Raw genomic sequence first — 23,684 nt, forward strand, 5'->3', positions numbered from 1 at the left:
CGTCTCGAACAATGCAGATCACCTAGTCCCAAAATCATCCGCGCTGCTACGCCCAGTAGGCCGCTAGAGGTATATATACCTGTGCAAGAAAAATGCACAGAAGTGTAGTATGAGTACGTAATCAACGTGTACTCAATGAGTATCCCGCCTAATCTCGAAGAAGTAGAGACGAGAAGGCCAACTTCGACACTCACTAGAGGTCAATTAACAATATTCTAAAAATGTGAGGAAAATCATGGATTTATATAGTAGTTTTAATTCGCGAAGCCAGAAAACAGGTAAACACCTTTAACAAATAATCAAGGGCTTTCAAGGTTTATTCTTTATTATCTTATCAGTTTATATCAAGCCACGAAGGGTAAATTTCACGTTTAAAAATCCTCAAGCGACAAATAACATGCGCAAATCACACCGAGGCGATGACCCGATCCAACAGGAAAGTAAACTGTGCACTGCCGAGGGTCGAACGGCCCGAACCATAGATGCATCTATTTAATCTGCCGAGGCGTTCGGCCCGTTCCATAAATAAACACATACCCTGCTCGCGAATCATGCATGCGACGCAGGTACACATAAAATACATGCTCAAGTAGCCAATTAGGAATTTATCGGGGAATAATTATCCAAATAATATCAATTCTCCTTTAACAACCTTTAAGAAATGAAGTTTAGTCCTTTTAGAAATTTACTTACTAATTCAATGTGATTTAAGCAATTCAGGCTATCCATGGGTTCACAATCAATCCAAGTATAACATGCTTTTGGGTCCTATCTACCCGGACAATAGCATAATAGTAGCTACGCACGGACTCCCGTCACCTCGTGCGTACGTAGCCCCCACATATAGGAGCACATAATCAATTATTTTACCTAGGGGGACAATTCCCTCTTACAAGGCTAGAAAGGAGACTCACCTCGCTCCGAAGACTCATAACCGGCATTCTACATCCTTCCGACGGCTTGAACCGACGCACAATGCACCAAAACTAGCCAATTGCCGACAAACTAATGAGAACATACTCAAATACTTGTTAACAATTCAAATTATACAAATTCCCAACTCCGCTTAGTGAAATGACCAAAATGCCCTCGGGCCCACGTGCCCGGATTTCGAATTTTCTCGAAGATATACGGAACCCATAACTTCAATATCTCAAATATATAATTTACTCCTAATTCCATGCTCAAATTCGTGGTGAAAATCCAATTTATCAAGTTTTATAGGTTTTCTTTCAAAACCACAATTTTCCCACAGTTTTTCATGTTTAATTCCATGGTATAATCTTGTATTAACTTGGAAATGAGTAGGAGTAACTTACCTTAACGTTGATGATGAAAATCCCCTCTTGAAGCTCTCCAAAATCGCCCACACCAAGTGGAAAATGGGAGAGAAATTACCATCTCCCGATTTAAAAGATCACACTGCCAGCGATTTCCGCTTCTGCAGAATTATTTCCGCCTATGCGGTTGTCAAAAATGCCGCTTCTGCGGTCCTGGGCTCCAGCCCAATTTCCGCTTCTGCGGATGGCCCACCGCATATGCGGTTCCGCTTTTGCGGATCTTGGGCCGCTTCTGCGGTCCTGGGCTGCTCCACCACCAGCCGCTTCTGCGGCTTCTTCTTCGCTTTTGCGGGGCCGCTTCTGCCGTCCTAAATCGCAGAAGCGGAAATACCAGAAGCAGCAGCCCCAGCCCCTTCTTCAAACTCCGGACTCGATCAGTTAACCATCCGGAATCCACCCGAGCCCCCGGGACCTCAACCAATCCTACCAACCAATCCCAAAACACGTTACGGACTTGCTCGAGGCCTCAAATCACATCAAACAACGCTAAAATCATGAATTACACCCCGATTCAAGCTTTGTGAACTTTAGAACTCCAAACTCCTATTTCTGGCGTTTAGACCTATCAAATCATGCTCGATTGACCTCAAATTTTGCACACAAGTCATATTCGACATTACGGACCTACTCCAACTTTCAGAATCGGATTCCGACCCCGATATCAAAAAGTCCACTTCCGGTCAAACTTCTCAAAAACCTCCAAATTCCTATCTTTAGCCAAATTGCTCCAAAATAACCTACGGACCTCCGAATTCACTTCCGATCACGCTCCCAACTCCAGAATCACCATACGGAGCTATTCATAGACTCGGAATCCCAAACGGACATCGATAACACTGAAATGCACTTCAAGCCAAACTTATGAAATTTCTTCAAAAATGCTAACTTCCACAATAGGCGCCAAAACGCTCCCGGGTTATCCAAAACCCGATCCGGGCATACGCCCAAGTTCGAAATCATCATACGAACCTGCTGGAACCTTCAGATCCTGATTCCGAGGTCGTTTACTGAAAATTCCAATCCTAGTTCATTATTTCAACTTTAAGCTTCCAAAATAAGAATTCTCCTTCTAAATTAACTCTGGACTTCCTGAAATTCGATTCCGACCACACGTACAAGTCACAATACCTGAAATGAAGCTACTCATGGCCTCAGACTGCTGAATGGCGCGCTAGGGCTCAAAACGACCGGTCGGGTCGTTACATATCCTCTCCCACTTAAACATACGTTCGTCCTCGAACGTGCTAGGAACGATGCTGGGGTTGTCCGGAATCACTATTTAACACCTCGAGCACCTACCCGTGCTGCCACAACTCAACTGGGCGCCCTAGCTCGGTCAATCTAAAGATATCTTTTTTCACTTAAGCAAAATAAGCCTTAGAGCCCAATTCCATCATCCGGAATTCTCTGCCAGGCCTGTTCTAACATACGCTCACCGTATCAATAACTATACGCAGCACAAAACATGACTGCATATCTTAGCTGAATTCACACCTTGCACCACTTTACTCACAGGACCACAATAGCATTCTCTGATCGAATAAATTGAAATTCCACGAATCTGATGCTCCCATTGCACCTCATGACCTACATAGGTCTTGCTTTAACTCTTATAGTACCGCTACGACAGAAGAGATGCGTAGAAGTTCATAACCAATTGCCGAACCAACAAATCATTGGGGCTATACTCCTGTCGAGAACCGTCACCTCATCTTGAACCAAATAATGGCCTTGGCTCGTTAATGTACTTCATATAATCCGATCGCACTGATCCTAGATCCAGTAACCTTATCTTACTCTGTACGAACTGCTCAGGCAGCAAGTCACCCCTGACATGACCAAAAGTCTCATATGATGCCACAACGTGCCAATAGGCTACCAACTCAAACACGATACATAAGGAAAATGAACTCCTGAAGGGACTACTCAAATCACGCGACTAATATGAACCTTCCCCAGAAATGGAGAAACAAAACGCATAGAATAGAATATAAGGGACTGTAATTACCATCACACTGTTGCGGTGTGCAATCCGATCCGCACATAAAACTCACATAAGGAGATACACGTCGAGCTGAATTGCTTATTACGACAAGATACTGAATATCGGTCACAGGCACGCTAAATGCATAATACCATCCCTGAGGGGACATATGGCGCCATAAGCCAACAAACTCAAGCACAACTGAGGTGCGATATATGTTCTAAAACTAAAGAGCCGTACTGCTCACCTAACACCATCGCTACGCGGAACCTCAACGCATAAGAAATTACCAAGCCGTTTCGCAACTCACACGGCACAATATAGCATTACATGAAATAGCCGACAATGAATATAACACCCTGACCGCCCTTCCATAAGGGGCGCATTACTGAAATGGACACATCTGGCCTGATATAGAGTCCATATTCACATTTAAACCCCTCCGCGGACCTCAAGCTGGTTCTGATCGCATTGAACTAGGCTAATGACCTTTCAAAGGTCCATAAATACTCCTCGTTTTCCTCATAGCACACAAGAACAACCATCATAACCGGAGTAATCCTCCACAGTCCACAACCCAATAAACCGAGTGCCCTCCAGGTATCCATTCTCAAATTAGCGATATTACCACAATCTTCCTACTTGGTTTAACTCTTCAACCCATCAAGTGACTACATGCCACACTTATACAACCTTCCCGCGACAGATAACAGGTCTGTACATCCAGACCACCAACCGCACTAACGCTAAGGAGCGACCAAGAATCCTTAACCAGGATGCAAAGCCTTTTTCACAAAACACCGATCTCAGGTGACGCGGAAGACAATACCAGCTTACTTTAAACATCGAAACTACTTCCCTGCTCATCCGAGCTCGTGACATCTCTGTCAACACCGAACTGCAACCTTGATCCTTTCTTCGAATTCCATACCCCTCGCTGCACCCAACATGCCATCACACGATAGAACACGAGCTTTCATCATAGATCCGTAACCACAAATGGATTAACACTTCATCAAATAAAACTCCACACTTATCTCACTTCAGGAGAACCATAGCAACACACAGGTGAATTCTCATAACCGTAGAATATGCAGATCTCTGAGTAGTGCTCTAAGCTACCACAGCCCTTCCCGAGTCCCCCTACGCATAGCAGGCCATGGCAGTGGAATACTTCTGAATAACATCAATTACGGCGGCCGACAAGCCTAACACGTGCCGCCACAATTCACTTGCATACTCAATCGCGCTAAAGGAACTGATCACTACCACCAATATGCCAATTCAACTATGGATAATCAATATATCTTCTTCCAATTTATCCTTGATTGCCTTAGAAATAATAATACTCCATCCAACACATAGCATGCTCCATCCGCACTCATCCCGAGTGACCCTGAATCACGAGACCATGCCATCTCAAACCCCACGAACCATTTCATACCTCCCAAAGGCTACACTGCAAGTCAAAACATCATAGAACATTCTGTGGCCCTTCTCATAAGCTGCTACCAAGCTTGATTCTTAACCGTACGTACAGGCTCGAAATCACTAGGCACTACGCTTCGCCCTTTTGAACCCACTAGGACCGTTGCTGAAAGCCACCCGCTCTGACTTGGCCTCGAACGTAATCAATTCCATAAAACTCCTAGCACATGAATACCTCCTCGACGAAGCACCCGGCAGAATCACCTCCCTGGAAATCCGCATCCATACACGGCATAAATCCTAAATTCTTCCCCAAGTCTGAACATGAGCCAATAAGGCCAACCATAGAACACCTTTAACAATTCCTTTGCTAAATATACCACTTATGTTCCTTTTTTGTAGCTGAAATAACCCCTCAATATGCTACTAATCAGAAATCTCGCAAGAAGTTAACCAGGCAATCCTTAATCATAGGCGGTGGGACTCTCCCACTTAGCCTGAAGCCATTTGTAACACAAATTCTGGAATTCACCGGGATCCCTTATCTCTTGTTGACATAACCTTGTGCAATCAACCGCCAAAAATTCTCGGAATCTTTCTGTAAAACCCCTTGTTATACTCTGAATCATCAATCACATTCACACAACCGATCTCTTTGCTGTATAGCCAATAGAACCCTTTGCAGAAGCCTCGCCAACCATGCGACTGCCGTCCTGCTCACTGGAGATATCCCGCCTGTGGAATCTACGTGCCGACGTCTTCCAATGCTGCTACATGGGGTGCAATCACCATGACATCAATGGCCCCTCCTGAGCCCAAGCTCACTCTCCAGATGTACAAGTCCATTCACCCTTCGTGAACATCAACTAGTTGCGCGGCAACATCCCTTCAACTCAAAGTTAGGTTGTATCCTCCTTCATGACAAGCAGCTCCTTTCCGTTATATCAAATCTCCTGCCGCATAATAGCCCATACTTCAAATTAATCTGTAGGCCCAAATCACCAATCGCAAAAATTCCCAAATCATCCCAAACTCTCCCACTTTGGCGAAACCCATCTCTTTAGTCGACTACTCGACCTTTGCTTCTTATGCCTGGCCTTCTAGAAATTTTAACCACCGCCTAACACTCCCCACATGTCCTTCATCATCCTTTGCTGCTCAGTTGTTGCCTAAAATAAAATCTATCTTCATGGCACTTGAACCCACAATTGCTGCTAACTTTAAACATTTCCGAAGATCATCTTCCTCGAAACGTCGACATTAGAAACACTAATTCAATCCGGAACTACCGCACCCCATGATATCTGACAGCCGCATCCTCAATACTATTTCACAATATCTACCCCAAAGGCGAATTGTAGAAGATCATAACACCGGCAAACTTAGTACCTTCAAAAGGGACAAATACACCTCATCATAGAAGAAAACTCTACCACGCTCGCAAATACCAAATCTCATTACTCCATCAACCCAAATCGGCACATTCTTAGTCCAATTGTCTTTCCTCTGCCAGAAGTACAATACCGAATCTCTGAATTATGCCTTCAAGTCATTCTCGGCCCCGACACGTAGGCAAACATCCTACCATCATATCAATACTACGAAATAATCGTTCATAGCATCATGGCAACTTGTGCCTAGCCTCAGAGCTCTTAGAAGCACCGCTATTGAGCCGAAATGACAGAATATCCTTCCACAAGGTGACGATAATAGCTCAGGCAACTATGCGGGGAGAAACACCCCGCACTGCATCGGTGGTACCATTACAATTCTTCAATCCTCGATTCATAACAAGCGGTTCGCGCCGCAGAAGATTGAATAGGAAGGAATTAAAGGCGTAGCCTCCAGGGATCAAATCGCACGATGGGAAATCAAGAAGGGAAGTACTCCTAAGAGTCCTACAGCCTCCCGAGGATAAGCACAGACGTCTCCGTACCGATCCGCGAGACTCTACTAGACTTGCTCATGACTCGTGAGACCCTAGGAACCTAGTGCTCTGATACCATGTTGTCACGACCTAAATTCCACTAAAGGTCGTGATAGCGTCGGACACCACTGTCAGACAAGCCAACCCAAAATACTTAATTAAATTCTCATTTTTATACTCTTGAAAACTATGACTTTTCTTCAATTTTACCAATTTAAGAAGATAATTGCTTCAAGTCAAATTAAATAATAAGCAATTAATACAAAATGCTTCATAACCATCCCAGAACTCGGTGTCACAAGTGCATGAGCAATTTCTAAGAAAGATCGAATAGAGTACAACAGCTGTCCGGAGTGCAATTGGACGGAAAATAAATAGAATCCTGAGAGAGACTATACTAGCTGCGGGCCGCCTCGAGGAAATACAGCTCACCTAGTCTCCGTGTCTAACCATTCTGCTACTCCCACTAGGCCACTAGAGGTGCTTGTGCCTGTGCAACAAAAATGCACAGAAGTGTAGTATGAGTACAAAAACAACGTGTACTCAGTAAGTATCCCGCCTAATCTCGAAGAAGTAGAGACAAGATGGCAACTTCGACACTTACTAAAGGTCCAGTAATAATATCATTAATGCGATGACTCACGGATTTATTAAGAACAACAGTAGATTCAAGTAAATTACTAAACAGGAAGAAGTTCCTCTTTATTAAAAGTCTCTGGATTCATAATCCATTAATTAACAATTATCTCAAGTCGGGAGAGCAGATATTAGTATCAACAAATATCAAAGCAAGCAATACAAGCATGCGCAACTCATGCCGAGGTCGTACGGCCCGATCCAACATAAATGTAAAATGTGCACTACCGAGGGTCGAACGGCGCGAACCATAGATGCATCTATTACCCCGCTCGTGAATCATACATGCGACGCGGTCAAATTTAAATAAACAACCACCCTGCTCGCGAATCATACATGCGATGCAGGTACACATAGAAATACATGCTCAAACAGCAAATTAAGGATTTATCGGGGAATATTTATCCAAATAAAAGCCGATTCTCTTTTAATGATTTAAGAAAAATGAAGTTTAATCCTCTTAGAAATTCATTTACCAACTCGATAAGATTTAAGAAATTCAACTGTCAATAAGATTATAGATATTCCAAGTATAGCATGCTTTTGGGTCCTAGACTGCCCGGACTTACACAAATTAGTAGCTACGCACGGACTCTCGTCACCTCGTGCATACGTAGCCCCCACAAATAGGAGCACATAACCAATTATTTCACCTATGGGGACAATTCCCTCTTACAAGGTTAGAAAGGAGACTTATCTCACTCCGAAGATCCATAACCGGCCTTCCACGCCCTTCCGAAAACTCAAATTGATGCACAACGCTCCAAAACTAGCCAATAGTTATGCAAATCCATTAATATATGCTCAATTACTCATTATAATCCAATTTATAAGAATTCCTAACCCCGATCGAAAAGTTGACAAAAACGCCCTCGGGCCCACGTGCCCGGATTTCCAAAAAAATTTGAAGAATAAGTTTACCCATAGCCTCACGAACTCAAATATATAATTTTCTCTTAATTCCATACCCAAAATCGTGGTCAAATTCCAAGAATATAAATTTCTAGGTCTTTCCACCAAAATCCCAAATTTCTACCAATTTACATGCTAAGATCCATACATAATCAATGTATTTAACTCAAGATAGGTGGGATTAACTTACCTTATCGTTGATGATAAAAATCCCCTCTTGAAACCCTCCAAGAATCGCCAAGCCAAGAAAATATGAGAGAAAATGGCCAAATCCCGATTTTTAAAACACTCTCTGCCTCCAGCACTTTTCGCACCTGCGGTCACTTAACCGCTTCTGCGGTTCCGCAGGTGCGAGATCAAGAGTCGCTTCTGCGGTCTTTCTCCAGTTGCCCCAGCCCGCTTCTGCGCTTCTATTTCCGCAGATGCGGTCCCGCTTCTGCGGCAAAACGACCGCATCTGCGGTCCCAGCTCTCTTTTGCCAATTCTGCATCTGCAACTATTGGGCCGCTTCTGCGGCTCCGCACCTGCGGCCCAATTCTCGCAGGTGCGGTTATACCAGCAACCAGCAACTTCAGCCTTCCAAAAATTCCATTTTCGATCTGTTAACCACCCGGAATCCACCCGAGGCCCCCGGGACCCCAACCAATCATACTAACCAGTCCCAAAACACATTACGGACTTGTTCGAGGCCTTAAATCATATCAAACAACGCTAAAACCACGAATCGACCTCCAATCCAAGCTTTATGAACTTTAGAATTTCAAACTTCTACTTTCGATGTTTAAACCTATCAAATCACGTCCGATTAACCTCAAATTTTGCACACAAGTCATTCGATATTATGGACCTACTCCAACTTTCGGAATCGGATTCCGACCCCGATATCAAAAAGTCCACCTCCGATCAAACTTCTCAAAAACCTTCAAATTTCTATCTTCAGCCAAATGACTCCAAAATGACCCACGGGCATCCGAATTTACCTCCAATCGCGCTCCCAACTCTAGAATCACCATACGGAGCTACTCCCAGACTCGGAATCCCAAACGGGCATCAATAACACTGAAATGCACTTCAACCCAAACTTATGAAATTTCTTTCAGAATGCTAACTTCCAAATTAGGCGCCAAAACGCTCCCGGATCATCCAAAACCCGATCCGGGCATACGCCCAAGTCCGAAATCATCATACGAACCTGCTGGAACCTTTAGATCCCGATTCCGATGTCGTTTACTCTGAAATCCAATCCTAGTCAATTTTCTCAACTTAAAGCTTCCGAAATGAGAATTTCCTCTCCAAGTCAACTCCGAACTTCCCGAAATTTAATTCCGACCACGCGTACAAGTCGTAATACCTGAAATGGAGCTGTTCATGGCCTCAAACTGTTGAACGGCGCACTAGAGCTCAAAACGACCGGTCGGGTCGTTACATTAGGTTGGAAATTTTGAGCAAATATCAATAAAGATGAAGAACAATGCTGGTTTTCCAGATTTTTAAGTTATGTCTCTCTTTTTGCCTTTAGGTTACGGGTCTTAACTTGGGCGGGTCAGTACTGGGTGGATTTTTTTAAATTGGTGGTGGGTCGTTTAATGAGGAGATGACACGTGGCACCTCCGTCTAACTAAGGGCAGATTTGTTAGGATAGTAAGACGGCAGGGACTTTTATGGTCCAATAGTATAACGGCGGATAATTTTAAATAATTTATCATAGTAGAGGGACATATCAGACCCTTTTCCGTTCATTTAATAATAAAAAACATTGAGTGGTTGAGTCATTGACTTGGTTACGACAAAAAATACGTGGACAGATTCAAAATTACCTTTAAATATTGTTGATTCCTTTACCTACTCACGAATAATTGGTCGTCTGAGACTGAGCTGGCCGAGGAAGGTGCTGACCAGAAAGGCGCAGCCAGCAAGATCAGCAGTCAGCACCTTTACGTAAAATAAGTACTGCAAATCAACCCTATAACCCGTTAATTATAAGGGTGGGGCGGGTTTTTAAAATAAATGGGTCAAAAATTACCTAGTTGACAAATTATTTTTGGGGGTCCCATGCCACATAGGATATTTGTTAGAGTTAGGGACAAATTTATATGCTTTACTAATGGTGGGTATGATTTTGGACGGAAAGTAAAAACGAGTAGTAAGGTGACTAATTTTCAATAGTATAGATACAATTTTGGCCTTTTCCCCTTAGAAAAATAATGAGAAGTAATTGTAGACACCATTACCATCCGAGCTCCATCGTCACTGCCGAAAAAGAGCCGTCCGAATATCATCCGAAGAAAGGCCATTCACCAGAAAAACAGAGGCGGCAGTGATCCCCTCACAAAATTCTCCTATCTTCACGTCCATTCAACCAACAATTCTCCATTGCCACCATACACGTATTCCCCCATTTTCGATGAAGAAATACCACTAAAATCACCAATGATACACCCAAAAATATCCCACTGATCCATGAATGAGTCATGAATTATTTCATCTGACCATCTTCAAAATCATCCCAATTTTTTGATTAATAGAGTACCCTAAGAAAAGAAATGGGGATATATTATCCCAGCAAATGTTTGGATATATCAAATCAAATTGGTCTAAGCTCCGTAATTTTAAATCTCCAAGACCCATCTTCTGTGATGTATGTAAAATTTTGGAATTAATTTTTTGTATGATTGTGTGGGTTTTCAGCTATTAATTAGATCTATTGGTGCTTTAAGAATTGACAAAAAAATTAAAATAACGTGACAAAATAAGAAGAAACGAGGAAAGAAAAGAAAAAAGGGAACAGAGAGGAGGGGAATTGGGGGACGAAGAATAGTAGAAGGTGAGAAAGGGGGAAGGAAAGGAGAGGCGAGCAGTTTCTGGGGTATTGTTCGGTTTTAGGGGCTGGATCGGGTGCAATGGGGGATGAACGGGTAAGGGATCCAAATGGGTAAATGGTTAGGTTGTGTAAGATTATGTCACGTGTCTTTCTAAAAGGGTCCGTTAGTGATATGGGCAAAAATATTAAAATGGGTAACGGTAGGGATTAATAGTGAAGGAAAGTATAATGGAGGGTACTAATAACTAATTATCGATAGTAGAGGGACAGAAATGACCCTTTTCCGTATATTATAACATTGATGCATAAACTAATAGATTTTCCTAAATGTTCAGTCCTTATTATGAGGTAATTTTTTTTACTTATTATGAGCTCAAGTCTATATTCAAAAAAAAATTTATTCAATATTCTATGCACTTTTATTGATAGACGCAAAATTCACGTGCAACGCACGTATACTAAACTAGTAAATACTAAACAAATTAACAAAACTAATATAAATCTTAGAAAAATAGTATCAACGTTAACGCCAATAAGTTTTATCTATTTTTCATTGCATTAATGAATTTTAACAAGAAAACGTTAAGAAAGTGGCTGCCGTTAACATACAACTGACTGAAGCTAAAGTTAGGGCAAGTCAAATTTAAAGAAAATCCCTGAAATTGTGACGACACTGCAGTAATGCTTTTTTATGTACTAGATTGCCAACTTTGTGGTGCAAGGGATCATCTTAAAGGATCTTCAAAACAATAGTATCGCCAAAGATTAGAACGCTGATGAAAAAAAGAAAATCTATGAAGGTAAGCGAGAGAAAAGGACTTACAGATTAAAGAGTTTTTTTATGATTGACAAGTTTTTCTGTTAAATACACTGGAATTTTTACCTTTCTTGAATGTAAAAGCTATTTAATCTTAATGATACCAATTGGGATCTTAATAGCTCAGTTGGTTGCTAAGCTATGCGCGGATCGGTTTGGATCAGATTTGGGAACTTTCGTATATACTTAGGCTTTAGGATATTGCAAAATATAATCCAAATCTCATTCCAATAAGCTTGGATTAGATCAGATTTTTTGAGTTTGATTTCGAATTAATCGATTTGGATAATTTGAATTTTCGGTTTTGAACCCGTAAGTTGAGTTGCTTTTTTTTTTTTGTTTACAAAATGAATATTTAAATTGCCTTAATAGTTTCTCATTCCCATCGTAATCATCCAAACAAAGTGTTCATGAAAGCAATGAAATCATTACTAAGGAATTGCAACAGAAGCATTAATAAGACCCTAAAATTAATATGTCCAACATAGTAAAACCATGCCAAACAGAAAATATGCTAGCAGTGACATCAATTTTTTTTTTATTAAATAGTCGTCATCTTGAAAATTAATAAGTCCAAGCATATTGGACGCAGTAATTAAGTATTGGATATATGGGCTAATATCTAATGGGTAACCGGGTAGGGCTATATAAGATATAAGAGTTTCGGATTTCGGATGTTCAAAAATTTGAAGTTCCAAAACTGAAATCCAATTCGAAATTCGAAAATTTTAAAAGTTAAATCCGACATCCAATCCACATTTGAAAATTGAAACTAAATATAAACTCGGTTTGAATTTCGATTCGGATTCGGGTTTATCCAAACTATGCACACCCCTAGTTGATTGTCTATCTGAACTTTTCCTTTGTTGGTGAAGATTCGATTCCCCACAGCATCCCTATATAACAGTCATTCACTATAAAAGCCAAATTTTCTCAGAACCGATTTTTTAAGTTATATTTTACTTCTCTATAATAGCTTTTTACCTATAACAACAACAACCAAATTTATAGCAGAACGCTCTTTGTAAAATTACCTCTCTATAACAGCCACATAGAATCATTAAGATTCCTAATAATAATTTTAAAAATACGCACACAATCTTTTCCATTAAACAAAGTTTCTATCTTGCATAAGACATAAGATTTGCAGATTCGCACATGATATCTTTTATTGATTCCAAAAAATATTAAGATAGAAATTTTAACTGTTAATCGCTTAGATTGTCTTCAAGGGAAAGTTACTAGATACCTCTTTGCTGAAAATTTGGACACGAATCTTTGCCAATTGAAGCATTATATTGCTAGTAAGAGAATGAAATCTACAAAACAAGCTACAATTACAAAAGTTCTTCCATCAATCTTGAAAAAATTTATTTTCCTAGTTAGCTTTAAAATGTCTGTATTAGAGTTTAAATCTTTATGCGTTTAGTTATGAATTTATTAATAATGTATTAGCTTTCTTCAATATTTAACTAGTGAAATATGCATATCTTTTGAGATTTTAAATTTGAATAATATTTTTATTTTTTATATGTAACATTAAAAAAGAAAAATAATTGATTTCGGGGTAAGTTTTATCTATAACAGCCAAAAAAATTTAAATGTCAAATGCTGGTATAGGTGTATAACAACCACTCACTATAAAAGCCAAAAAATATCGAAACAAATGACGCTGTTATAGAGAGGGTTGACTGTAATTTCCTTTCCAATTACCCTTTCCTTTACCCCCTATATATATATAAATTGAAAAAAAAAACTTAATGATACAAAGGGAGTTGTTTCAAACACTTGTTAGTCACAGAAAATACCTCCAACAGAATCTTAGATAAATTTTTCCATTAACCGTTTCGTCACAAGAGTCAGCTGAAACTCACAATGTTGGATATCATCGGGTTTGTATGCCTAAACTAGTAACATGAATTTACAGTTGGAGAATGAACAAAAACATTTCTTATACAATTGTCCAGTCATTTTCAACGGGAGTAACAGGTTTATCAGCTGGAGATGAACTGCCGGGCTTCGGAGGTTTCTTTGAAAATATCGATGAGAATGGTTGCCGTAATGGACTCTCCTCCTGGTTCTTCTGGCCTTGGGGTGATAGTTTATCCTTGTTACCAAAAATGAGACTAAGCCTTTTAAATCGACTTTTTAGTTCATTGGCAGGTGCAGCTGTAGGTTCTTCAGGTTGAAATGTGATCCTTATGACTTCATCTGGACCAAGTACCATTGACTCTACAGTTTCGTAGACCTAGTAAAAAAAAATGTAATTCTTCATGGCATAACTTATTAATGTAACAATCAGACATTAATCCGTGATTATATAATCTATGTAACAGCATCCTGAATTATAAAGCCAATAAAATTGCAGAAAGAAATGTCTAACAAGCAACAGAACCCTGCTTCCCCTCCCCCGGAGTGGGACCGGCAACCAGGATTATAGGAAATCAATAGGTTTAAAAGGATTCCTAAAAAACTTTGCATCCCTCAAAAGTTGCTTGTCCTTTTTTGGTTAATAACTGAGGAATTCCAAGGGCCATTTGGTGCATGGTTCGAGACCTGATCAAATTCTTTTTAAGATGTGATATGCTCTACTGTTCTCCACTTAAAACACCAAGTTCTCATCCGCGATAGTGTTCATGACGTGTGCCGAATCCACACATCATGCACTGTGCTCTTATCATAGAACCAAACCCCTAGGGGCGTAGTTACTAATCTTCTACAAGACAATCCATGAGAGGATGTCAAATACACAAGCGCATCTCAGCAGCAAGAGTTGTGCTTGTATCCAACACCATGGGACACAGTCAGCAAGCTTATTCACCTCCATCAAGTCAGATTAAGACGTACCTGGCATAACTCATCAACTTTCTCAACCCAGCTGCTGCTTTGACAGGTGACAATGACGTACTCTTTACAATCACAGAACAGCTTTGATAAATTTGAGTTGTTGGAAAGGGTGGCCTCAGCAGTTACAAATCCTGATCCCAACTGAAATTTAAATAGAAAATAACATAAGACTATCAAGCCTTTGTGATTTGGAAGCTGAAAATATCATAGCCAAGCCAGAATAACACTTTATTTGCTATGTAAAGGAAATATGAGAGGGAGGGGGACATGATGACAGGAAATTTTTGACTTGGAAGGTTCCAAAGCATCACTAAATGAACTGCAATTTATAACTATATAATCGTTCTGGCTACTAAAAGTAGATGGAATATAGGAAAAGAAAGTGTGTCTCGCACAAATTACATCAACTTTTTCCTCTTGATGGAAAATGGATGCACAAAATGGAAAATTCTGAACAGTATATTTGAGTTTCTAAGATGAAATTTCCACGAGACAGACTGATATAAATTCAAATCTATGTTCAAAACAAAAGATACCAAGTCTTGAAACAATAATAGAAAATCCGTGCTCAACATGGACTGAAATACTACACAAGAGAGTGTCTGCTAGTCCCCAAAAAAATGATATTGGCATCCATTTGATTCTGGGGTTATTCATTCTGATTTCTGTTACCAATGACAGGCTGAACTCCTTCCTCTTGAGAGTTTGAGGAATGAGAGTAACAGAAGAAGACAGATAAATATTAAGACCAGACACATTTCATACATGCATAAGAGGACTTACAAGAGATATAAATAGCTGCTTGAAAAGCTCATGGGGTGAAATGTCCTCTAAATTATCCAGAATACTTTCCCTACAGAAAGCATCATAGAGTTCCTTTCAGAAAATCAAAACAAATTGTTTAGATCTTCTACGCTAACCTGGAACTTAAAAACTTACACAGCCAAATCCTCATCAAAGAGAGGAGTTTGTCTAACAGCTGGCACTGGCTTTGCAGTTTCCCATAGTTCGCGCCACAAGTTGCCTAAAAACATCAATCCATAGAACTTGTCAGACAGAGTTTTGCACACTTCCTGTTCTGCTTGGAGTATGCTCAAAGACGGTTTGTACATTATCAACAATCATAATGCAAACAATGAGAAGTCATAAAAGGACATCTAAACTTAGTGCAGGTACCACTTTCACCAACAAGTTTAAATGATTCTTCTATAACTTGCTTAGCATTATTAGTAAGTGAATAGACCCCTCTTCACACCTAGAACTGCTGGACATACACAAGAATCTTTCAACCAGGACCTACCTGACTTGCTAGTCTACTTGAATGGACAAGGGGAGAATACTATCATTTTGGAAGGTTTTGGCCTGCCTCCCGGAAACCGACAAAAGTCACAAATCCCGATCACCCATTTCAAACGAGTCAAAATATACAAGTTTCATCCAAATCCGACTTCAAATTGGGGTTCAAATCCTCATTTATGCTAAATAATGTGAGATTGTTCCTTTGTATCCACAACAGGTGCACTAGTATTTTAGCAGCTTCCTTAATTAATAATAGCCTATGCCCTACTGCAGATACAACTAAAAGCAAATAATAACCTTGTTTCAGTTTCTACTTTCTCCATTCATCTATTTCCATGAATCAATCAATCATTGGACTCCAGTAGAAAATAACATCAAATTTATCATAAAGCTTTAAGCAAAACCAATAAGTGGCATTTCAAGGATAAGATATCCACCATCAAACCTCGAAATAACTGTCATGATCCTGTTGCTTGTGCTAGCAAAATCTCTAAATAAAGCAATCCATTGAGGGAGCACTGTTATTCGAAAACAAGTAAGCTCACCTCCTAATACACTGAGCATATGAAACCTGAAGACTGATTAACAATGGCTGCTACCAGATAGAGATAGATGACCACTTTTTCTTCAGCAGCTCAAATAGAGGGTAAATTTACATCCTACTGGCTAAAGCAGACACTAAAACCAGCAAGTCTCATGAATGACAAAGAAAAGTATTTGAAGTACGACAATTGAAATGTGATTTCAGAAAACAAGAGAAGGGGGGATTGTGGTATGAAATTTGAGTTAATTAGAGTAGAACCTTCTTTCTGCATTCGAGTACTCAGTTGGCCTCTTCCAGACAATGAGTCATTAGCATCAAGGGTTTCATTGATTTCATCATTTGTATCACATTCCATCCAATCAGGAGGAGAATGCCATCTTATGAAATCTTCTAATATACACCCAGGATTTGCTGCCTAACAGAGTTCAGGAAATTTGCATGTTAATTTCAATCAGACACTGCCAAATTGCCAGCTTGAGAAGGTACTTGAGAAAAATCTAATTACAGCTTGTGTTACAGAAACTTCACCTTGAAAGCCTGCATATCAGACAGGAGTTGAGAGCACCCGGCTCCAAGACTGATAATAGAAGAAACAAGCAATTCAGATGAAAAGATCAAGATCATCCTACTTGTGCTAAAAGTTGGAGTTTTAGAGGAATTTGGGCAAGCATTGAACAATAAAAGGTATGAAAGAAAGAAAATGATAAGGAACAAAAAAATCACACAATCATACTTTTTAGATATAGAGAAAACTCGAAAGTTCCTCAATGTATTTGTAATAGCTAGCAAATAAGAAAATACAAGACAGTTTGAACTAAGTTCATGATTAGTGACATTCTTTTTGTTTCGATAAATTGATGATTAGTGACCACTTATCCAACAAAAGAAGACCTGCAACTACTGAGTCATTCCTAAGCAAGTTTTAATGCAAGCAACATACAGATAAAGTAAACATTTTTGAAGAACAAGTGCTAAACTGCTAATATTAATGATTGGCCTCCATTCATTAACACATGCCGGTTTATCTTAAAACAGCCTTAAGGCATATTACCTCCCTGTTCGGAGCACCAGCTCCTCTGTTTCTTTGATTAGATCTTCTGTTAGCAAAGGTTCTTCCTACATATATAGTCATGGTCATAAGCAATTAATAATTGAAGAGGAAACTATCCAATTATTATCTTAAGATCTGCTCCTGTCCACAAACCTGCATCACTGGCGTATATATAGGTTCACCCGTTTCCAACATTGTCAAATCAGATCGCGTGTCCACTCCTAACCGAAGAATTAATTCTCCCGTGCTAACTTTAGCGTACAAGACGGGAGTTGCAGGAAGAGTGCCCTCAGAAACAAGAACATCAGCATTTGAACCTGCTAGCCTCAAAACCGAATCCAATGATTCAGTGGCTGCAATGCGTCGATTTTTTCTGGAAATGCAACGGTTAATAACCTGGAACTGTTGATATAGAAGACACGAATTTAGGTTCGGAATTTGATCTGGAGGAATGCCAGGGATATATTGTCCTTCAGACCACAGCCTCCTCAACTACATGCAAAAAGGATTGAAGATACCGTACTCAGTTAGACCGTTTACAGAAGATTCATAACACATCAACTAAACTAGGAAAATGATCTAAAGAATAACTTGAGGTCTAAATAGTAAAGAAGATGATATTCTGTTAAAATCTCCACTATCTTACAATAAACTGAATGTGAGATTATTATCTACCCGTGTAGATATAACACATTAGTGCAGCTTAAACGAATGTGGACAGTGAGCTAATGCACTAGTGGACACTGCAAAATCTGGAAAAGGTTTTCCATAGACTCCATAAAATGGTAATGAGAGTAAGTGAGCTCTTTCACTCTTAACAAACAAAAAAAACGGAAAAGAAGAGGGGAAAATAGAGAAATGGGAAGAGAAGAGAAGAGTATGAAGAGATTCAATTTGCAAAAACTTTCAAACAAGGATATAGACTTGTCACTTATGTCAGTGTATAACTATATGAGAATGCAAATGAAATTCACATTGATTTGTACTCTTAACTATTAAAGCTATATCAGCTTCGGGTGGAATATTTTGCAAATTTTCTAGCAACCAAGTCAAAGACCATTAAATAAGGATAAAAAGCAGAATCTGAATTGACTATTTTTTATTGTTCTAAAACAATTCTGCTTCAAGAAATATGACTCCTAATTTTGTGTCTTCTCACAAGTCTTATCCAAATGCACTTAGTTTTTTTCCTGGAGTAAATGAATAAAAGCATTTGAAAGAGGTCGAAGGCCTTTCTGGTGGGTTTGGACCCTACCATTCTACAGATTGCCGTCTTAGCATTTTAAAACTGGAGTGGACCAGAGAGGTCAACCGGTTGGGATTTCAAATAAGCCTTTGTGCAATCCTAGTTATAAGTAGGGAACTGCTAGGTAAAAAATGGTTATCAGTTACTAAAACAAACGACCTCCACCACCATCCTCACCATTAAGAAAATAAAATAAGCATAAAGTGAAATTAATTCAAGACACACTACTTCTAACCATGGTAAACATGCTTAAATATACATACAGAAAAGAGAGAGAGATATATGATGCATTACAGTACCCAATTGAAGCATTAGAACGTGAACATCTAGTCCCTACTAGCCTTGCTGGTTCAAGGATCATTGCAGATGAATAAACTTTGACTTTTGGCAAGTTTACTACACTCAAGAGAACCAACTAGTATAGCATTAAGATATAGCTGCAGTTATCTATCAGGGGTGTAAAGTGACACTTCTATATTATTCTTCAGAAACTCCTTAACAGCAGGGCAGATAGCTCAATGCATATTCATATAAGAAAAAGCTGATGTGCGATGTAATCAATGACAACAAGCAGAGGTAAGTGATAGAGAAATCTGCTATGACAACATGAATCCCTAACATAGCTGCTTAGAAAACTGAATGTGAACTATTTTCATAGAGTCTACTTACTTCAGCAACAATTTTGCACCATAATAATGCCATTTTCCGCAGTGATTTCATACGTCCAATTACTTCAGCAAGCTTAACAATAAAACTTTCAGGAGGAGCTCCATGAATATCCTTGGGCAAAGATGAAGCATTTGCGGATGTTTCAGTATCAGAATAAACCTTGCTTCCAGGAAAATGTCCTTCTACAAGCATCTTGCAGATATTGCAGTTGAAGTGAAAATCACAGAGGGTAATCCAAATGGCTAGAGATAGAAATTACTAATATATTTACTACAAAGATATTCCACCACATAATTGAGGAAACTGGCATCTACCTGCGTCTAGCAATGAATTGATACGAGACAAGACTTTGTCATCAGCACCAAATTCGCCGGAAAACTTGTCTTCTTTTTCACGTAGCACTAAAGACTTCACTGCAGACAAGCTTAAGCTAGCCCTCTCCATGATGGGTGAAGAACCTCTGGACGAAGCTAGGAAGTCTTTCATTGTAATACACCTCTTTCCAGCCCTAGGGAAGAAGACAATAGGGGAAAATAGGAAAAAAAAAAAGGAAATTATTGCATCATCAATTTTAAGAAAAAAGCAACCATATACATAAGCGATTAACATTCTTTTTTAGTTCACAGACTAGGAGTTTATTAAATACTTCAAGGATATGCAAGAGAATTCACTTGCATGATGGAACTGAAAAATGTAAAATCAAACATTTCACATAAGTGCCAATTAGATGTGAAAATTCAGAGAGAACCCCAACTAAAATTGAAGTGATAGAAATTTCCAGATTTAAAGATAGACAATATCTTACTCCACAGCTACAGCTAGTTGCTTCATGACAGCTGCTGGAGGAATAACGTCACTGTCCCCAAGGTTTGACTCTTCCATCGTCGAACCTGATTCAGAGTCCTTAAGAAAATAAAGGAACACATAATATTAGAAAAAAAACAAAATTAAAAAGTCCATATTTCAGCTAAAGGAGACATAACAATGACATATCCCGTTATTCTATTGAAAAAGGAATCTTAATGATTCACTCGTCGGGATGGCGGGTCAGTGTAGAATAATAGAATCTCTTATTAGCTTATGAAGGAAGGAAGGAAGTGTAGCTTTGAAAGCAGCAAGGAGGCATTAGGGGAAACCTAGATTCTTTCCTTTGATAGAACTTCAAAAGTTGCAGATGAAGCTTTGCTCTCCAACTAAGCATTTCCTATAGGAGAGAACTATATGCACATTTACATAATTCATCAACTCTAATAATGAAGAAAATTTGATTCGAACATACAAAAGAAACATCTAGTCTATGTTTAAAGTTTTAAAAAGGCCCAGTAAGTAGATGATACCCAAGTATAGTATAGGTTTGACAACAGCATCAACTTTTGACTTACAAAAAGAATAAGCTTTAGCCTTAAAATAGCACCAATAAGGTTTCTGCAAGTATATGTCACCAATAAATAAGCACATTTCTGAAACAATGACAAACGCGGATAGAGTCGCTAACAAACAACTACCATGGCATGTCAAAAGGTAGAATTTATATGAGAAATAACCAGCGTAAAAGAAAAGCAGCTCAAGGAATAACGAAGACAAAACCTGTGTACATTAAGAACCTTGCGCTGTAGAACAAGTGAGATAGCTCACCTTTGAATTAGGTAATTCCCTCTCACTCATGAAGCAAATATTTTCATCAAAAATTGCATACGCCATTCGTGGACTTTCAGCTTTGTCAGTAGTACCCTCAGTTCCTTTTTTGCCTATTCTTATGTTCTTAAACCTCTCATGCCAGTCCTGCTTTGCCTTTATTGGTGGCGGTCTCCGCCATGAAGTCTTCCCTTCCTGGAAATTAGGCATCCTTAAGATTACTTATAACAGCTCAATATATTCTTAGATGTATCCAATGAAACAAACAGCTAAAATTCCAGTTAAAGAAATATAGAACATAACAGTATGAGCTGCATTAAGAAATTAAAGATATCGACACCAAGTTGTGCTACTATATTCCTTGTGGAAAAGAGAAACAGTGAAAATTGAAGCATTTGAAATTAGCCAGTTAAATCCGCCTATATTAGCTTCTAGGGGCAGCTTAAAAATAGGTTAAATATAATAGATCTTTTAATATGGAACTGAAGCGAGCAGTATTGAGGAATCATATAGCCGCCTCCAACTAATTGCATATCAAGGCATAGTTGATTGATTAACATTGAAATTAGCCAGTTGACCTGTAATTTTTTTGAACTTCTAATTGATAAAGTGAGTAATGAATTAAAAACAAGGTTAAAATCGACATTTGAACATTCTCTTTTTTCTCTCCTTATCATGTTCTTCATCAAGCAAAACATGAATCATACAATTTGAGGGAAAAAACCTCCCGATCATATGAATTCAACAGAAAAATATTGAAAAATCAGAATGATGATAATTAGAATAATCGAAGATAAAATTTACCTTCGACACGTCCTTATCCTCTGGAATCTCACTTGTTGACGTCGCCGGCGATTGGTTGTCGGAATCTGTTCAAATTTGAATATCGGACAGAGCAACAAAAAAAATTAAAACAGTAATGAAAAAGCATTTGTCATAGTAATTGAAAAAAGAAAAGGAGAAATGAGATGGATGAACCTGGATCGTTGATGAGATCAGATTTTTTAATGTCAGTGAAAACTTTCTCCGCTTTAGCCGCGGCAGAATGGAAGGCAGTTTTTGCTCTGGATACGAACGACGCATCCATTTCCTACGCCGAGTTTGTAGCAGCGGATTGGGAGAGAAATTGGATGGACTTATGGAGCAAAACAAATTCAACCAATGGATGGACTAGACTCTAGACAGACGGCCTTCGTCAAATTTCCAGCATTTGTTTACATGTAGATTTGATGCTCATCATTTTGAGCTAAAATAATATAAATAACTAATTATGCTACTATCATGTCTCCTATTGATAATTACACGGGCGTACCGCTCTACATTAAATTATATTCGATAAGGTAAGTATTAACTTTTACGTAGTTAATAAAATTCCAAGGAACCTAGTCAAACCTCCTTCCTTTCGTCCAACTACGAAAAGTAATTCTTTTGATTAATGACGGATGATAATACAAAAAATTATCTTTGACTATTAATTAATTAGTAGATAAATTTTATGAGCAACATTGGACATCAGAAAATACAATTTAGTGTGATAGAGTAGTTCTCTATAAGAAATGTCTAGGTTTAATATTTGGAGCGAAGACACACATGACTTCAGATCAAAAATTTCAATGTGTTATTATACTAATAACCTTAGGGTGTGGGTGTGAGGCCACCTAGCAAGGACTCCCGCCTCATCTTTATAACATCATCAACGTTTATTAACCACATCACTCAAAGGAATTATACTACAGTTGATCTAACTCTAAACACACATGAAAGTTAGTTTCTTCACATATATAAAAATGGAATTTAAAAAAAAGGAAAACAACAAAGTAAAAGAGATGAGGCTGAAAACAAAAGACCAAATAAAGAGAAGACAAAGGGAATTAACAACAATAGAAAGACAGTAGCAGCAAGGGTAGTGGTCGAAGAATAATATGGGAAGGCAGCTCAGCTACCCTTTCCTCTTAGCAAATCGGTGATCGCTAAGTCAACCAACGCACACTATGTACTCTTTGTGATCTTTTTTTTGGCTAACGTGTTCGTGTCGTTTTCGCCCTTTTGCAGTTTAACGTATTTTCTATTATGGGTATTACACTAACTTAAGCCTTGGAGTAGGCTCCGATTCGTTGGAGCCCATCCTTAGTGTCGTGTTCTATTTTACAAGGGAAAGGGATGCATTGGAGATCCTGGTGCCATATTACCAATTTTTTATACCCGTGCTACCGGTCTAAACATCCCTTTTAGTTGTGTTTGGTCCCACGTCACTAAAAGGGGAGTACTATATTGTATACGGATCAAATCGGGGCAACATACACCCCAATTTCTTGGTGGGACAAGCGAAGCAAGGATACGATTACACGGGGTCAGAATCAAAGTTGAGAATTTCTTGCACCAAGGCCCGAATAAAATGCTCACAATCGGACTTGATTAAACGACGTACCCCGGGGCCAGGACGGGTTCTGAGACTTCGAGAAACGCAGGAACGATTGTATACGACTAACAAAGGGCTGTGATATCCGCATACAATCGGATATCACGGC

The 23,684-nt window shown here is 39.2% G+C and overlaps 1 protein-coding gene across 1 annotated transcript; it reads right to left on the minus strand.

The window, feature by feature from the left end:
- Window positions 1–13,660: 13,660 nt before the first annotated feature.
- Window positions 13,661–22,431, minus strand: LOC109215049 (rab3 GTPase-activating protein catalytic subunit). The gene is made up of 14 exons (XM_019379061.1): window positions 22,135–22,431; window positions 21,961–22,025; window positions 21,157–21,351; window positions 20,327–20,424; window positions 19,836–20,029; window positions 19,522–19,703; window positions 17,760–18,098; window positions 17,607–17,671; window positions 17,084–17,132; window positions 16,814–16,970; window positions 15,652–15,736; window positions 15,496–15,565; window positions 14,713–14,853; window positions 13,661–14,113 (listed from the first exon to the last, which is right to left on the minus strand). The coding sequence occupies exons 1-14, from the start codon at window positions 22,241–22,243 to the stop codon at window positions 13,817–13,819; spliced, it is 2,046 nt and encodes a 681-aa protein (XP_019234606.1). The 5' UTR covers window positions 22,244–22,431; the 3' UTR covers window positions 13,661–13,816.
- Between the last annotated feature and the right edge of the window lie 1,253 nt (window positions 22,432–23,684).

The sequence above is a fragment of the Nicotiana attenuata genome, unplaced genomic scaffold, assembly GCF_001879085.1.
Source record: "Nicotiana attenuata strain UT unplaced genomic scaffold, NIATTr2, whole genome shotgun sequence".
Lineage (NCBI taxonomy): Eukaryota > Viridiplantae > Streptophyta > Magnoliopsida > Solanales > Solanaceae > Nicotiana > Nicotiana attenuata.

Coding starts and splice junctions, on each gene's coding strand:
- LOC109215049 (XM_019379061.1), bottom strand. CDS start 22,243: ATGGATGCGTCGTTCGTATCCAGAGCAAAAACTGCCTTCCATTCTGCC. Junction 18,099..19,521: donor GGTGCAAAATTGTTGCTGAA/GTAAGTAGACTC, acceptor TTTTGCATGTAG/TTGAGGAGGCTGTGGTCTGA. Junction 14,854..15,495: donor AGCAGCTATTTATATCTCTT/GTAAGTCCTCTT, acceptor TTTAAATTTCAG/TTGGGATCAGGATTTGTAAC.